The sequence below is a fragment of the Scyliorhinus canicula genome, chromosome 18, assembly GCF_902713615.1.
Source record: "Scyliorhinus canicula chromosome 18, sScyCan1.1, whole genome shotgun sequence".
Lineage (NCBI taxonomy): Eukaryota > Metazoa > Chordata > Chondrichthyes > Carcharhiniformes > Scyliorhinidae > Scyliorhinus > Scyliorhinus canicula.
The window spans coordinates 16,123,305-16,140,414 of record NC_052163.1 but is presented as its reverse complement, the minus strand read 5'-3'; the positions used below and the strand labels follow the sequence as shown (position 1 = coordinate 16,140,414).

General features: G+C 51.0%; 1 protein-coding gene across 1 annotated transcript in view; it reads left to right on the top strand.

Moving 5' to 3' along the window:
- The window catches only part of LOC119953684 (dynein heavy chain 17, axonemal-like), an 821,504-nt gene that overhangs the window by 513,365 nt on the left and 291,029 nt on the right, over positions 1-17,110 (top strand). Inside the window, 3 exon segments of the mRNA XM_038778213.1 lie at positions 15,093-15,143; positions 15,146-15,165; positions 15,168-15,217. Of these exon segments, the coding sequence (XP_038634141.1) occupies positions 15,093-15,143; positions 15,146-15,165; positions 15,168-15,217 (121 nt within the window).

Sequence of the window (17,110 nt, the reverse complement as noted above, 5' to 3'; positions counted from 1 at the left end):
AAGAAAAATATAATTTCCGAAATTAAGGACGAAAATATTTTAGCATAATGCTGGATTCAACTCCAGATATTGCCCATGAAGATCAGGTTTCTGAAATTCTGCGTTACGTTCATATTGATGAAAACAGAAAAGTAGAAATAAAGGAGACATTTCTGGGATTTATTCAAGTCAACAAGAAAGATGCAGTCAGCCTGGTAAATAAAATTCAGGAAAAATTGGAAGAAGACAAAATTTCCATGAATGACTGTCGTGGTCAAGCATATGATAACGCAGCAGTTATGGCTGGAGTGAGAGGAGGTGTTCAACAAAAAATTCTTGAAGTTAACCCAAAAGCTGTGTTTGTGAACTGCGAGAACCACAGCCTCAATTTGTCCTGTGTCCATGCAAGTGAGGTGCAACCTGTTGTTGTTACATTTTTTGGCATTCTAGAAAAACTCTACTTTTTTTTCTTCATCTACTTCTCGTTGGGAAGTGTTAAAATCATTTGTCACTCGGACTGTGAAAAGACAGTGTGACACAAGATGGAGTTCCAGCCATGATGCTGTGCAAGTAATCCACGAAGAGTGTGACAACGTTATTGCAAGCCTTCAACACCTGCTGGAAGGAGAATTTTCAAGGGAAACTAAATCTGATGCAGGATCACTACTGAACTCTATTCAACAGTTCCCGTTATAGCTTTATTAAATTTTGGAACTCAGTTTTATCATCAGTGGATAAAGTCTCAAAACGTTTGCAGGATCCGAAAATGGGGTTCCATGAAGCTTCTTGTGATCTGAGAGGACTTATTCATATCTTGAATTTGAAGAATGACGAAATTATCCACAATGCAATAGATTTAGCCAATGAATATTGTCAAAATTGGGGAATACCAATTGCACGAACAAGGAGAAGAAGAATAATGCCTGGAGAGTCAACAAGAGATAGTGGACTGACGGCACAAGAAGAAATTAATAGAGTAATGGTAGAGATTGTGAACAGATTAAAAACTGAAATTGAAGACCGCAGTGTCCGTCTTCAAAGACTCAGTGACCGATTTTCTTTTCTTCTGAACTTGAATTCAGGAGTGATTGAAGATGAACAAGAAAGAGAGAAATTAAAAAAGGAATGTTCAGACTTTGCAAATTATTATGACAATGATGTGGTTGCAATTCAGTTATATGACAAAATTATTGATTTTGTGATGCTCCTTTGAGCTGGAGGGAATAGAGTTCCCCCTGATCCTAAAGATGCTCTGGAGTCTTTACTGCAGTATGGGAGGGATGTCTTTCCGACGCTGTGTGTTTCATACAGATTACTGCTTACAATCGCATTTTCAGTCGCAAGCTGTGAAAGGTCATTTTCAAAACTGAAATTAATAAAAACATATCTGAGGTCTTCTATGTCACAGGAGCGACTGACCAACCTGGCTTTAATAAGCATTGAAAAAGAATTTTTCACAGCTGATGTAAAAAGTGAAGTAGTTCAGGTGTTTTGTGACAGGAGGTATCATTTGGGGAAAAGAACTTAATAAATTTGATTGAAATGAAATGAAAATCGCTTATTGTCACAAGTAGGCTTCAATGAAGTTACTGTGAAAAGCCCCTAGTCGCCACATTCCGGCGCCTGTCCGGGGAGGCTGGTACGGGAATCGAACCGTGCTGCTGGCCTGCTTGGTCTGCTTTAAAAGCCAGTGATTTAGCCATGTGAGCTAAACCAGCCCCTTTATATTTATTATCGAATATTAAAATCGAATAAAGCGTTTATTTCATGTTTCATCTGTGCTTATATATTCAAAATGTTTTCCTTTCTCATAATATTTCTCAGTATATTAGGCCTTATACTTGAGCCTTTGGGGCATACAATCAAGATTTGCCCCGGGCATCACCAGACCTCTGCACGGCACTGCCTCCAAAGTCGCACTGCTTCGACTATGGCCTGGGCTTCCTTTTCCACAGAGGGGTGGCGGAGTTCTGAAGCCTGGAGAGTTCTGGAGAAGAAGGCCACGGGTCTGCCCGCTTGGTTCAGGGTGGCCGCCAGAGCTACTTCTGATGCGTCGCTCTCGACCTGGAAGGGGAGGGCCTCGTCGATGGCGCGCATCGTGGCCTTTGCGATGTCCGCTTTGATGCGGCTAAAGGCCTGGCAGGCCTCCGTCGGCGGCGGGAAGGTCGTGGTTTGCACGAGGGGACGGGCCCTGTCAGCGTAATTGGGAACCCATTGGGCGTAGTATGCGAAGAACCCCATGCAACGTTTGAGGGATTTGGGGGTATTGGGGAGAGGGAGTTCCATCAGGGGGTGCATGCATTCGGGGTCGGGGCCTATCACTCCGTTACGCACTACGTAGCCGAGGATGGCTAGGCGGTCGATGCTAAACACACATTTATCCTTATTGCACGTGAGGTTAAGGAGTTTTGCGGTTTGGAGGAATTTCTGGAGGTTGGCGTCATGGTCCTGCTGGTCATGGTCGCCGATGGTGACATTATCAAGATACGGGAAGGTAGCCCGTAATGCATACTTGTCGACCATTCGGTCCATCTCCCGTTGGAAGACCGAGACCCCATTTGTGACACCAAACGGAACCCTAAGGAAGTGGTAGAGGCGTCCATCAGCCTCGAACGCGGTGTACAGGCGGTCACTCGCGCGGATGGGGAGCTGGTGGTAAGCGGACTTAAGGTCTACAGTGGAGAAGACCTTGTATGTCGCGATCTCGTTTACCATGGTGGAAATACGGGGGAGAGGATACGCGTCTAGTTGCGTAAACCGATTGATGGTTTGGCTATATTCGATGACCATCCGGTTTTTCTCCCCAGTCTGGACCACCAGCACTTGGGCTCGCCAGGGGCTGTTGCTGGCCTCGATGACCCCTTCCGTCAGCAACCTCTGGACCTCGGACCTGATGAAGGACCGGTCCTGGGCGCTGTACCGTGTGCTCCGTGTCGCGACGGGTTTGCAATTGGGGGTGAGATTAGCAAACAGGGAGGGGGGGTCCACTTTGAGGGACGCGAGGCTGCAGACAGTGAGGGGGGTATAGGGCCGCCGAATTGAAAGGTCAAGCTCTGCAGGTTGCACTGGAAGTCCAGTCCTAGGAGTGCCGGTGCGCAAAGGTCAGGGAGGACAAGGAATTTATAATTTTAAAAAACCTTCCCTTGGACCGTGAGGTCCGCGATGCAGCACCCGGTGATGTGGATGGAGTGTGAACCTGAGGCTAACCCGATTTTGTGTGTTACGGGATGGACAGGGAGCGCGCAGCGTCTTACCGTGTCAGGGTGAACGAAGCTTTCCGTGCTCCCGGAGTCCAGCAGGCAGTCCGTCTCGTGGCCGTTGAGGTGGATCAGCGTTGTCGTTTTGGCAAGCGTGCGTGGACGTGACTGGTCGAGTTGAACGGCCGCGAGCCGTGGAGAAAATCCGTTGTCGCCATCCGAGTCGATGCTGGAGGGACCTTGCGTGGCAGTCCCAGAAGTCGGTGGCCAGGATCCATATGTGAAGTCTGCGCCCCACGATGGCGGCGCCCAGGACCCGCACGTGGGGTCGTCGTCCCAAGATGGCGGCGCCCAGGACCCGCACGTGGGGTCGTCGCCCCAAGATGGCGGCGCCCAGGACCCGCACGTGGGGTCGGCGCCCCAAGATGGCGGCGCCCAGGGCCCGCACGTGGGGTCGGCGCCCCAAGATGGCGGCGCCCAGGACCCGCAAGTGGGGTCGGCGCCCCAAGATGATGGCACCCAGGAAGCCCTCGTGGCCGCTGGGGCGGAGCTAGCATTGCCGGCGAGCCGGGTGGAGCAGCTGCGGGAGGAGGTGAGGCGCGCAGGCCGGGTGCAGGAGGCCGAGGGCGGGGGGAGCAGATTCGCGCGGCGGGCAGGTAGGGCCCGGAGAGGGGAGCCGGTCGGGCGCCGGGGCCCGGGGGCGGGGGGAGCAGATTTGCGCGGCGGGCAGGCAGGGACCGGGAGGGCCCGGAGAGGCGAGCCGGTCGGGCGCCGGGGGCGAGGGGGAGAAACGTGCGCGGCGGGCCGGCAGAGACCTGGAGGGGCCGGGGAGGTGCGCTTGTCGGCCTGCGGGGCGCGAGTCGGGAGCGGCTGGGGCGGCCTTGGGGGAGAGATGGAGGCACACAGGCAGTTCGCAGAGGGCGGGGGGGGGGGGGGGGGGGGGAGTGCTGTGCAGCTTCCAGAAGCGCTGCAGACAGCGTTTTGGCCTGGCAGACCGTGGAGTAGTGGCCCTTCTTCCCGCAGCTCTTACAGAGGGCGGAGCGGGCTGGGCAGCGCGAGCAAGGGTATTTTGCGTACCCGCAAAAGTAGCAGCGGGGCCCCGCGGATTTATCGGGGCGTCCCGCGGCACAAGCCTGAGGGAGGTCGGGAGCGGCGGGTGGCAGGTGGGAAGCGTGCCAGGAGGCCTGGCCAGGGTCATAGGTGCGATCGCTTTGATCTGCGACCTCCAGAGAGGCGGAGAGAGTCAGCGTCTCAGTTAAACTGAGTGTGTCTCTTTCCAGCATCCGCTGCCAGATCACGGGAGACAGCATCCCAGCCACGTAAGCGTCTCTGATCAGTAGCTCCATGTGCTCTGTAGCCGAGACCGCTACACAGGAGCAACTTCTCCCCAGGGCATAGAGGGCCCGGGCGTATTGGCTTCGAGACTCATTGGGGACCTGCTTTCGGGTGGCCAGCAGATGTCGAACGAATACCCTGTTGACCGGTTTGATGAATTGTCCTTTTAGCTTTTGTATAGCGTCATCATAATCCGTTTCCTCTTTGATTATTGCGTAAGCGTCGATACCCACGCTGGAGTGGAGGACGTGCAGCTTCTGTGCCCCGGTGGGGGGGGTGGTTGCAGATGCTAGGAACCCTTCGAGGCAAGTCAGCCAGAGTTGAAAAGGTTCTGCAGAGTTCGGAGTTTGCGGGCTGATGCGGAGGCATTCGGGCTTGATGCGGCACTCCATCTTCAAAGTCGAAGTCAATTAAATTGATGTACCATCAATTGTACGCGAGACGAGTGATTTACCAAAGTCTGGCTTTAATTGACTAGAACACAGCTCTGCGATCGTCTACAATGGAAAGGACGATCGTCAGGCGTCTGACCATTTATACCTCCTTAATAGAGGCGTGGTTAACTCAGCCTCTCGGCCAATCGGTCGAGAGGCACATGACCGACCAGGGCCAATGGTAAGCCGACGTTCTGGCCCAATGGCAGACAGGTATGCAGATCATATCACCACAGCTCCTCAAGGCCTCCGCCGGCCGCCATTTGTCTTCCTTTCCCCGCTTTTTCAGGGGTGCTTTCTCCGGTTTTCTCCTTACCCCACTCCTGGTCCGGACCATTGGACCGTTGGGGTCGACTCCTGACCTCTTCCCACGTCAGGATTTGCTGCCACAGCTCCGTTGGGGGCCCTGAAAAGAGCCCCAAAGTCCATTCTCAGCGCGAGCTGCCGAATGTACGGCTTAGCTCCTCATTGCCGCCATCCTCTATTATCCTTTCATAGCTGCCCACCAGGTACGAGATATATAACAAAGATTATCTGCATACAACGAGACTCAGTGTTCATAACCCCCACCTTCCCCCCCGCCCCCCACCACCACCACCACCACCACCACCCCCAGCTAAATTCCATCGGCACAACCACCACCACCACCCCCAGCTAAATTCCATCAGCACCTTGTACATCAGCCAAACCCACTCCACTAACTCCTGGCCAAACCAGAACCGACCCAGCACATCCAACGAATATGGCCACTCCACCCAATCGAAAGCCTCCTCCGCATCCTGCCCCTCCATGGGCATCATAATCAGATTAAGCAGCCTACATACATTCGCTGACAACTGCCACCTCTTCAAAATTCCCGTCTGGTCCTCCCCTATTAACCCCGGCACACAATCCTCTATCCACGAAGCTAACACCTTCGCAAACAACTTCTCATGCACATTAAGCAACTATATCGGGCAGTACGACTCACACTACACCGGGTCCTTACCTTTCTTCAAAATCAGCAAAATGGACACCTGCGACAATGTGTCGTAGGTGGGAGTTCCACCTACGCCTCGCCTCATTAGACATTCTCACTAACAGGGGTCTCAACTCCGCACTAAATGTCCTGTAAAACACCATTGGGCCTTCCCTGCCTGTATGAACGTCGTCCATCACCTCCCTCAGCCCGATAGGGGCCTCCAATCTCTGTACCGTCTCCTCCTCTACCTTAGGGAACTCTAACCTGTCCACTAACCACCCCGTACTCTCCATCCCAGATGGAGGCTCCGACTCTTACAGCCTCTGGTAGAAGGCCTCAAGTATTCCATTCCAGGGGCAGCAGGGTAGCATGGTGGTTAGCATAAATGCTTCACAGCTCCAGGGTCCCAGGTTCGATTCCCGGCTGGGTCACTGTCTGTGTGGAGTCTGCACGTCCTCCCCCCTGTGTGCGTGGGTTTCCTCCGGGTGCTCCGGTTTCCTCCCACAGTCCAAAGATGTGCGGGTTAGGTGGATTGGCCATGCTAAATTGCCCGTAGTGTCCTAATAAAAGTAAGGTTAAGGGGGGGGGGGTTGTTGGGTTACGGGTATAGGGTGGATACGTGGGTTTGAGTAGGGCGATCATGGCTCGGCACAACATTGAGGGCCGAAGGGCCTGTTCTGTGCTGTACTGTTCTATGTTCTATGTTCTATTTACCCCCTCTGGGTCTGACACCATCATGCCCCGATCAGCCCTCGCCCTAGACAACCCTGCTATGGACAGATCTGATTAATACTACACTCCTGTATGGTTTGCCTGATGCCGGGGACTATGTATTTACATTGTGTACCTTGTGTTGCCCTATTACGTATTTTCTTTTCATGTACTAAATGATCTGTTTGAGCTGCACGCAAAAAAATACTTTTCACTGTACCTCAAGTACACGTGACAATAAACAAATCCAATCCAATCCAACTCCATCACTGCCGCTTGCTTCCTCAACTAGTGGGCCAGCATTCCATTGTACTCATACACCGCCATATCCAGACCTTCGCAATTGCCCTATCGCCTTCCCCATAGCCATAAATCCGAACTCCATCTGGAGCTTCTGTATCTCTTTTAACAACCCCTCCTCTGGCACCACCGAGAACCTCCGATCCATCTTCAAAATCTTGTCTACTAGTCTTGCTCTCGCCTGCCTTTCCACCCTCTCCCTGTGCACCAGGATCAAAATAAATTCACCCCTAACTACCACCTTAACAACATGGAGGCTGAGGCCTCCCCCAGTGTCATTCTGTTGCACATATTCCCGAATGGCATCCCCCACCCTCTTGCACACCTCCTCACCTGCCAATAACCCCATATCCAACCTCCACTGCGGCCCTTGGCCCTCCCCCCGGTGCCACCCGCAAATCCACCCAATGTGGCGTGGTTCAGAAACTATGATCGCCAAATTCTCCCGAGTCAGCACCCACCAGCAGCACCTTGTCTATCACAAAGAAATCAATCCATGAGTACACCCAGTGCACATGTGAGAAGGATGAAAAACTCCTTTCCCCTCAGCCTTCCAAACCGCCATGAGTCGGCCTTCCCCCATATGATCTATAAACTCCCTCAGCTCCCAAGCTCTGCTGACACATTTGATGACTTAGGAGTCAACCGGTCCATCCTCGGATCCAGAACCATGTTCAAGTCGCCCCCGAATATCAAACGGTGTGTGTCCTCAAAGTCAGTGTCAGTATCGCTGTCTCTGCTGTGGCAGCTTGTGGGCGTTTCGGGGCGTGGTCTGAAGTCAGTGGGCGGAGTCGTGGGCGAGTCCGATGATGAACTGGTCTGTGTGGGGGATGGTGGAAACGTGTCTCTAGTGGGCGGGGCGAGATGTTCTGCTGCGACTAGTAAGACATGGTGTGCGTGGTTAGACTGTGTTCCATATGCCTTCAGTTGGTTAATATGGAACCACGCAGTCTTTCCATTGGGGTATTTTATCCTGTAAACTGAGGGGCTAATTTTGTCCGAAAATTGAGTACGGGCCGGAAAATTTTGGTGCTAAAAACTGCTGGGGTTATACACAGATAGCATTACCTGTTGCTCAACCTGAAATTCGTGGGGTGTACGTTCTTATTAAAGCAAGCTGTGCTTCGTTTTGCGTCGTTTTCCCAGTTGAACTGCGGCTTGCGATCTGTGAAGACCTCACAGTCTCAACTAGGTCTTTAACAGCTTCTCATGCGTGAGGGCCGTCACTTCGGGGCTAGTCTGTCCAGTCCTAAAAGGAATTCTGTACCTTTCATAGGGCGTCCGGGTCATGAGTGTGTGTGGGGTGAATCCTGTGGATGTGGAAACCGTGTTGCGGATAAACATTAGTGCAAATGGGAGTACTGAATCCCATGTAGAATTGTTTTCCTGAACCATTTTTCTAAGGGTCGATTTTAGGGTCCGATTTCATGCGCTCTACAATCCCGCTTGACTGTGGGTGATACGCAATGTGAAATTTTGTTTAATGCCGAATATGGTCAGGACGTTCTTCATGACACGTCCTGTGAAGTGAGATCCCTGGTCCGAATCTATACTTCTGGGTAAACCCATCTCGTGAAGATGTGGTGGGTCAGGATCTTTGCAGCTGTCTTAGCTGTATTCGCTCGTGAGGGGAATGCCTCTCCCCATTTGGTAAAGGTATCAATTACAACCAGCACGTATTTATAGCCATTCCTACAAGGGGGCAATGGTCCTATAAAGTCGATCTGGAGGTTTGTCCAGGGGCCATTAACTGGTCGAGTATGCCGAAGCTGTGCCTTTTGGAATACCTCTCCGGGTTATTCTGGGGCGCAAATAAGGCAATTCTCGATGTAATGGGTAACATCGGTCCTTAAATTAGGCCACCAACAGAGTTGCCTGAGGTGCCTCGTGGTCGGGTCGATCCCTTGGTGTCCATGACCGTCATGGAACAAGGCAATCATTTGATTTCTATCCTGTTGCGGGACCACATAAAGCTGGTCCTTGATGATCACACCCTCATGTGTGTCTGAACTTAACATATTGTGGCACAAAAGTCCCTTTAAAGATCTCCCTGAGATCTTCATCCTGCTTCTGTGCCTCGTCTAAATCTTTAATGTCCGTCTGTGAGACTTGAACTGCACTCACAGGGGCGCTAGCTGGTGCGCTAGCTGGGGGTGTCCAGAAGTGTCCTCGCCCTGGAACCTGCTTTAGCCAGTGCGTCGGCTTTACATTTCCAGGGGGGGATGGACCTATGGTGGCTTCTAACTTTGATAATTCCGAAGGTCCTATCCTTCGCTTTGTCTAGGATGTGGCGGAGTAAAGGGGCTGATGGAAGGGGTTTCCCGTCTGCGGAGACAAAACCTTGTGTCCTCCACAGGGGTAGAAAATCCATCATATGTCTGCCGGGCTGGGGAAAGAATCGGGGTGGTCCACTATGTAAGCTATGGCCGCGAGCTCTGCTGCCTGCGCGCCTAAGTGACCTGGCAATTTTAAAGCTATTTCTTCGAGTGCGCGACCCTGCGCGTCCTCGACATAGATGCCGCATCCAGTGATACGCTCACCATCTAAAACTGTGGATGAACCGTCCACGTATATCTTCAGTGGGCCACACGTGTCTGTGTGTTGGGGGCTTTGTCTTGGGTTCCCTATCTTCCTGGGGGGTGTCTTCGCTATGAAGGGTCCTGTGTTGTGTAGGGGTACTACAATTTCACATTCATGGGGCTGTCCTGGATATTGGAGGTTGTCGGCTAAAAAATGTGTGTGTCCGGGTCCGTTTAACCGTAATGTCCCGTCCTTGTAAAAGTAGTGTCCACCTAGCTGCCCTATCTGGCTAACTGAACCGTCCTTCAGTCGACCGTCTAGGAGTAACTGTGTGGGGGTGTGCTCGGTCAAATGGTGATGGGATTGAGTCCGGTAATGTAGGAAAAGTATTGAAACTGCCCAGAAAACTGCTTGGAGGTGCCTCTCGCAGGCTGAGAATCCTTGTTCTACTGGGTCTAAAAGTCTTGAGGCATAAGCCACGGGTCGTAGCTGCTCGTGCCGTTCCTGAAGTAACACGGCCGAGAGGGTCAGATCAGTGCTCGCTACCTCTATTGCATAGGGGGAGAGTTGGTCTGGGACTTGTAGCGCGGGTGCTGCGCTAAGGGCTTTCTTTAACTCTTCCACAGCTCTGTATGCTGCGGAAGCCATTCCCAAGGTGCTCCTTTCTTAAGGAGGTCGGAGAGTGGGGCTGCCTTTGTCGCGAATCCATCGATATGGTTCCGACAGTACCCGACCAGTCCTAAAAACGACCGGAAGGCTGAAACATTCTGAGGAAGGGGCAATTTGACAATCGAATCAATCCTTTTGAATTCGATCTCGCGTTTGCCGTGCGTGAAGACTGTACCCAAATACATCACTTTATTTTCCAATATCTGGGCCTTTCTGGGGTTAACTTTACATCCAATCGAGGTTAAAAGTTCCAGGAGCTCGGCCAGAAGCGTAATGTGCTCTTCCTTTGTGTCTGTCTGCAGTAATAGGTCGTCCACATACTGTACCAGACATTCGGGGCGGGAAAAGTTTACTAAACCATTCGCCAGCTGTCGGTGGAAAATGGAGGGGGAATTGTGGAATCCTTGTGGGAGGCATGTCCACGTATACTGCTGTGCTTTGAATGTGAAGGCAAATTTGTACTGGCACGCCTTTGCCAATGGGATTGACCAGAAGCCATTGCTAATGTCCAATACCGTGAAATATTTGGAGTGGAGTCCCTGTTTGAGCATGGTCTCGGGACTTGTTGCTACCGTGGGGGCTACTGCTGGGGTGACTTTGTTGAGCTCCCGATAATCGATGGTCAGACGCCATGATCCGTCGGGCTTTCTCACTGGCCAAATAGGAGCATTATTGGTCGAGGCTACTGTCCTAAGTACCCCTTGCTCCAATAAGCTACCTATTACTTTCTCTATTTCTCCCTCTGCTTCTCGGGGAAATCTGTACTGTTTCTGTGGTCGGGGGTCAGGTCCGGTAACGTGAACTTGTCCAGTCATTCTGCCGCAGTCGTGCCGGTGACTGGCAAATGCTGTCCTGTGTTTGTTTAAAAGTGCTCTCACTTGTCTGTCCGTGTTGAGTGTAGTCAGGGCGAAAGAATATTCGCCTACTGCGCTAATATCCGATTAGCGTACTCTCCTAACTGTGAGGGTAGCGGGTGCTCTGTCTGACCTTGCCCATTCACCAGACTTGGACATTACTGGTCGCACGACAGGCTATGGGCATTCATAAGTCTATACCAAGTTGTGTTCTGCTGTACGGGGAAGATTTACTAAAACGACGGGGTGTTTGGTAGAGATGTTCCCTAGCTGGATTGCTACGGGTGCTGTAATGTGTCCCTGTTGTGAGTGTCCTGTAAAACCACTAAGTGTGATGGTGGAGGTGGTCGGCCACGTGTCTGCCTGTGCCGTGGTGGTGGAATTAATTGTGGTGCGGGACCCTCCTGTGTCCCAAAGTAACTCTATGGGCTTCCCTCTAACCTTAGCTGTGACTACCGGTCTTCCGGATTGATCCCAAAGAGTGTCACAGACCCAAGTGGGGGAGCCCGAACACCGTCTGTCCGTTCCGTCCACATTGGTCTGTCCTGACTGTATCCCTATACTATGGATAGGCTTGCTCTATTCTGTTCAGAGTGCCTGTCTGCTGGCCTCTCTGTGATCTTTGGGGTGCATTGCATTCCTTTGCAAAATGTCCTAATTGGCCACAGTTGTAGCATTCGAGCGACTTCTGTGGAGGGCTGTTCTTCCCTTCATTTACCCATGCGGGGCTTTGGTGCGCTTTTACTGCCTGAATGTCCGCTGCAGCCTGAGCTTCATAAGAACATAAGAACATAAGAACTAGGAGCAGGAGTAGGCCATCTGGCCCCTCGAGCCTGCTCCGCCATTCAATTAGATCATGGCTGATCTTTTGTGGACTCAGCTCCACTTTCCGGCCCGAACACCATAACCCTTAATCCCTTTATTCTTCAAAAAACTATCTATCTTTACCTTAAAACATGTAATGAAGGAGCCTCAACTGCTTCACTGGGCAAGGAATTCCATAGATTCACAACCCTTTGGGTGAAGAAGTTCCTCCTAAACTCATTCCTAAATCTACTTCCCCTTATTTGAGGCTATGCCCCCTAGTTCTGCTGTCACCGCCAGTGGAAACAACCTGCCCGCATCTATCCTATCTATTCCCTTCATAATTTTAAAGTTTCTATAAGATCCCCCCTCATCCTTCTAAATTCCAACGAGTACAGTCCCAGTCTACTCAACTCTCCTCATAATCACACCCCTTCAGCTCTGGGATTAACCTAGTGAATCTCCTCTGCACACCCTCCAGCGCCAGTACGTCCTTTCTCAAGTAAGGACGTCCTTTCTCAAGTAAGGTCTGGGGTCTTTATTTTACTTTGCCCTGAACCGATTGTTCCCAAGCGCGGGACAATCTTTTCAGAACCCATTTCTCGTTTATGGGCCTCTTCTGAGGGGTCATAGCTATTGCAAGCACTCTGTCCTGCATCTGTGGCATGGGAAATTATGGTGCGCGTCCATTTAACCATGTTGTCACGGTTCAAATGCGCTCTATTTAAATCGCCGAAAACTGCGTTAAAATGGATCCACAGCCTTCCTGCAAATGCTGTGGGATGCTCTGTTTTCTTTTGTCTGCATTTGTTTAGTCCTTCAACTGGGTCACCTCGGTTATACCTATGGCATCTAAAATGCCATAGGACCCGCAGTAGCTGTTCCTTGAAAAGCTCCAAATTTCGATTTGTAACCCATCCCCTGCGTTTCCTTCCCCATCCTATACATCCTAAATCTTGTCGAATAGCATCATAATTGCCTTTCCCCCAGCTATAATTCTTGCCTTGCAGTATATACCTATCCCTGCCCATCGCTAAAGTAAACATAACCAAATTGTGATCACTATCACCAAAGTGCTCACCTACATCTAAAATCTAACACCTGGCCGGGTTCATTACCCAGTACCAAATCCAATGTGGCATCGCCCCTTGTTGGCCTGTCTACATACTGTGTCAGAAAACCCTCCTGCACACACTGCACAAAAACTGACCCATCTATAGTACTCAAACTATAGTATTTCCAGTCAATATTTGGAAAGTTAAAGTCCCCCATAACAACTACCCTGTTACTCTCGCTCCTGTCGAGAATCACCTTTGCTATCCTTTCCTCTACATCTCTGGAACTATTCGGAGGTCTATAGACAACTCCCAACAGGGTGACCTCTCCTCTCCTGTTCCTAACCTCGTCCCATACTACCTCAGTAGACGAGTCCTCAAACGTCCTTTCTGCCGCCGTAATACTTTCCTTGATTAACAATGCCACCCCCCCCCCCTCTTTTACTATCTTCTTTGTTCTTACAGAAACATCTAAATCCTGGAACCTGCAACAACCATTCCTGTCCCTGCTCCACCCATGTCTCCGAAATCGCCACAACATCGAGATCCCATAACCCTTGTTTAGCCAGATTCCCTGGCCCGCGTCATGCATTCTTCCAGCCCTGCCCCAAGATGTCGCTGCCATCACTCCCTTCCCAACGCACCACAACCCATGTCAGCAGCCCTCCCCCTCCCCACACACCCAAACAAAGAACCAGCCCATTCCCCCTCCCTCACACCTTCCTCTTGACCACCCCTCACTTCACTCCAGTTAATTAGCCCACCCAGCTACTATGGTGGTCCCCGCCCAGGCCCTCTGACTACCTCGACCTCCCCAATCCACCCCCCCCCACTACAAACAACCATAAATGAAGAAATCACAAGGCACACTCACCATTATCGCTCCCCGATCGTAACCTGCCCCAATCCACTAACCCAACTGTGCCCCACAATTTACACAGAATTCAACTCGAAAGGTCAACGTTCTCTCACTCCTCCAGCCCATGGTCCCTCACAAAGTCCATCAACCTCTTCTGGCGAGTCAAATAAAACTCTTGCTTTTGGTGCATCATCCGCAAGCGGGAATGGTAGAAAACCCCAAACTTCACTCCCTTCTTGTAGAGAACGGCCTTAATGCGGTTATGTCTGGCCATCCGCTTGGCCGACTACACTCCCAGGTCCTGGTAAATCCGCAGTTCACTCTCCTCCAAGGTACGCTTCTTAGCCTGGCTCACCCACCTCAGGATCTTCTCCTTACCCAAGAATTGATGAAGCCACACCACTATCGACCTTGGCAGCTCCCCCACCTGCGGCATCCTCCTCAGTGTCCTGTGCGTTTGAACTCCTCGAGGGGCCGGTTGAAGGCCCCCTCCCCCTTCAGCTTCTCCAACATGATCGCCACGTACTTGGCGGCCCTCCACCACCTTTAATTCCTTCAGACATCCCTACAATCTGCAGGTTCTGCCTACCTGGAGCAGTGCGTGAGGTCCTCCAGTTTCTCCCTCAGCCTTTTCTGGCTGGTCAACAAGGCTCTAAGCCTCTGCCCTCTGTTACTCCCGCTCAATCGCCGCCCTAAGATGCTCCACCACCTTGGCCAAGTCCTCTGAGGCCTTCTTCCTAGGCTGCTGAAATTTGCCATTGAGGAATTCCTCCGCTCCAGCTGCTCCATAGATCATTGGGTGAGCAGCACCTGCCCGCCTGATTCTCTGCATCTTCTCCTGTATCGCACCACAAAGATTTTCTTGCTCCAGTTGCTGTCTCGTCCTCGTGGACACACTTCGTTCGATGAGCCAACACCAGTCGCACCAAAGGAGTATTGCATTCCCTGTGCACTCGTGCACCCTTTGCCATCAAACATCACACGATTTGGACGGGGAAGGACAAAAAAAGAAACACCTCGAGTGGGAGCTACCAAAATGTGTGACCACTCCACTCCATGGCTGCCATCGGAAATCTTCCCATCCAATCTTTAAAAGCCTTTCATTCGTCTTAATTTCAGCTATACTTTGAATAAGATTATCTTTTTCCCACCTGCTTAATCTCAACTCTCCCATGTAAATCACCCCAGGATGTGTTGAAAATTAAAAGGTGCTTTTTAAGTGCAAGAGTATTTAGGGTGGACACATTGCATGGCTATCAATTCAACAGTATATGATAAAATATTTAACTGCAGCTCATTCTATTTAGCTGTTAGAAACTTTTTAATACTCAGGATTGTGGCATAAATAATAAAATGCAAATTCATAAGAAAGAACAAAGTTTATATTTAATCTGTGTTTTGTTTGTAACTTTAGGACTTTTCTCAACTATCATGCGTGACCTTGCCAATATTTCACACGATGGACCAAATGGATTATACTTGATGGTGTGACATAGATCCTATGTGGATTGAGTCTCTTAATACTGTGATGGATGACAAACAAGGTTAGTCGACATTTCAATTCAGCTTGATAAATAAAGCAAATATGAATTCAAATTGGATGCTTTTCACAAAAACACAGGGGGCTGGATTCTCAGATTTTGAGGCTGTGTCCGGAGCATGTGTCTAGTCTTACGATCAAAAAGTCAGCGTTGCCCCCACACTGATGCTCCACCCGGTGGGGGGCTAGCTGCCGCGCCAGGTTATCTGCAGATACGGACAGAGAATTGCCGGGTCCGTGGCACCGCATGTGCAATGGCGGCGACCTGCAGCAGTTCGCGCCGTACCAACATGCCGCCAGCCGCATGCGGACCCGGCCTGCCAGATATTTGCCCCCTACAACTCTCACAGCCTAGGATCAAGAGGGTTTTTTTCGAGCAGGGGGAGGGTTGGCATTGCTAAATACAATGATTACTACTGGCCTCTAACATCGCTATGGTCAGGAAATGGGTAGTGGGGGTGGTTTGTCGGTAGCAGGGGGAATAGAGGTGGCTTCTCGTTGGGGAACAAGCTTAAGGCACTGTTGACAGTGTCTCTGCCATTCTCGGCAGCCAAGCATTCTTTAAGCCCGGTGATGGTGTCAACCTTAAGGGTACGGGGCAGTAGAGGCAGCACTTGAGTCTGGAGGGTGCCTCAGTATGAGCACCAATTTGTGATAACCATAAGTTTGCACCGGGAGAAGCTGGATGTGATGGGGTGGTGGCAGGTGCCCATTGAGCGGTTTGGGGATCTGTTCGTAGGGGCAGCTTTGTGAATTCAGGTGACCTGGAGGAGGAATATGAGCTGCCCAGGGGGAATGTTTTTAGGTACTTACATGTCCGAGACTTTGTAAGGAGGGAGGTGCTTTCCTTACCCGGGTTACTGCCTCTGGGGCTGCAAGGTAACATGTTGTCAAGTGAGTGAGCAGGGGAGGGAAGGTGTCCAAGGTTTACAAGGAGTTGATGGAATAGGAAGGAGCCACGATAGGAGATGTTAAACAGAAGTGAGAGGAGGAGCTAGAGGGTGACTGTGTCCTCATTGTGTGCAAAACTCAGTCTTATCCAGTTTAAAGTAGTCCACAGGAAGCAGATAATGGTGGCAAGGATGAGTAAGTTCTGTTTTTTTAAAATAAATTTAGAGTACCCAATTCATTTTTTCCAATTAAGGGGCAATTTAGCACGGCCAATTCACCTACTCTGCACATCTTTGGGTTGTGGGGGTGAAACCCACGCAAACACGGGGAGAATGTGCAAACTCCACACGGACAGTGATCCAGAGCCGGGATTGAATCTGGGGCCCCGGCACCGTGAGGCTGCAGGGCTAACCCACTGCGCCACTGTGCTGTCCATGAGTAGGTTCTTTGAGGAACTAGAGAAGACGTGTGCACGGTGCGTGGGGAGGCGTACGAGCCATGTCCATATGTTTCGGGCATGTCGAAGCTAAAGCGGTTCTGGCAAGGGTTTGAGGATGTAACATCCGAGGTGATGGGGGTAAAGGTGGCCCCGAGCCCAGAGGTAGCGATGTTTGGCCTGTCGGAGGATCCAGAAGTCTAGGGGGTGAGGGACGCTGATGTCTTGGTATTTGCCTCCCTGATAATTTGGAGTCGGATTTTGCTTGGGCAGAGGGACTCGGAGCCGCCAACAGCAATGGTGTGGGTGAGTGACCTGGCGGAATTCCTGAGGTTGGAAATGATTGCTTTGAGAGGGTCGGTTGATGGGTTCGACCGGAGGTTTGAAGCCATTCATTGACATTAAGGAGTACTGAGGTGTAAGCAGAGGAGAAAAGCAGGGGAGGGGGGAGATAACAGAGTTAAAAATGGGTGAGAGGCAGGATGTGAGGAGGGGAAGGGCAGGGGGATGTGGATGTTGGTTATTTATTATATTGTATAATTTTGCACTTCCAAGTACTACGCAA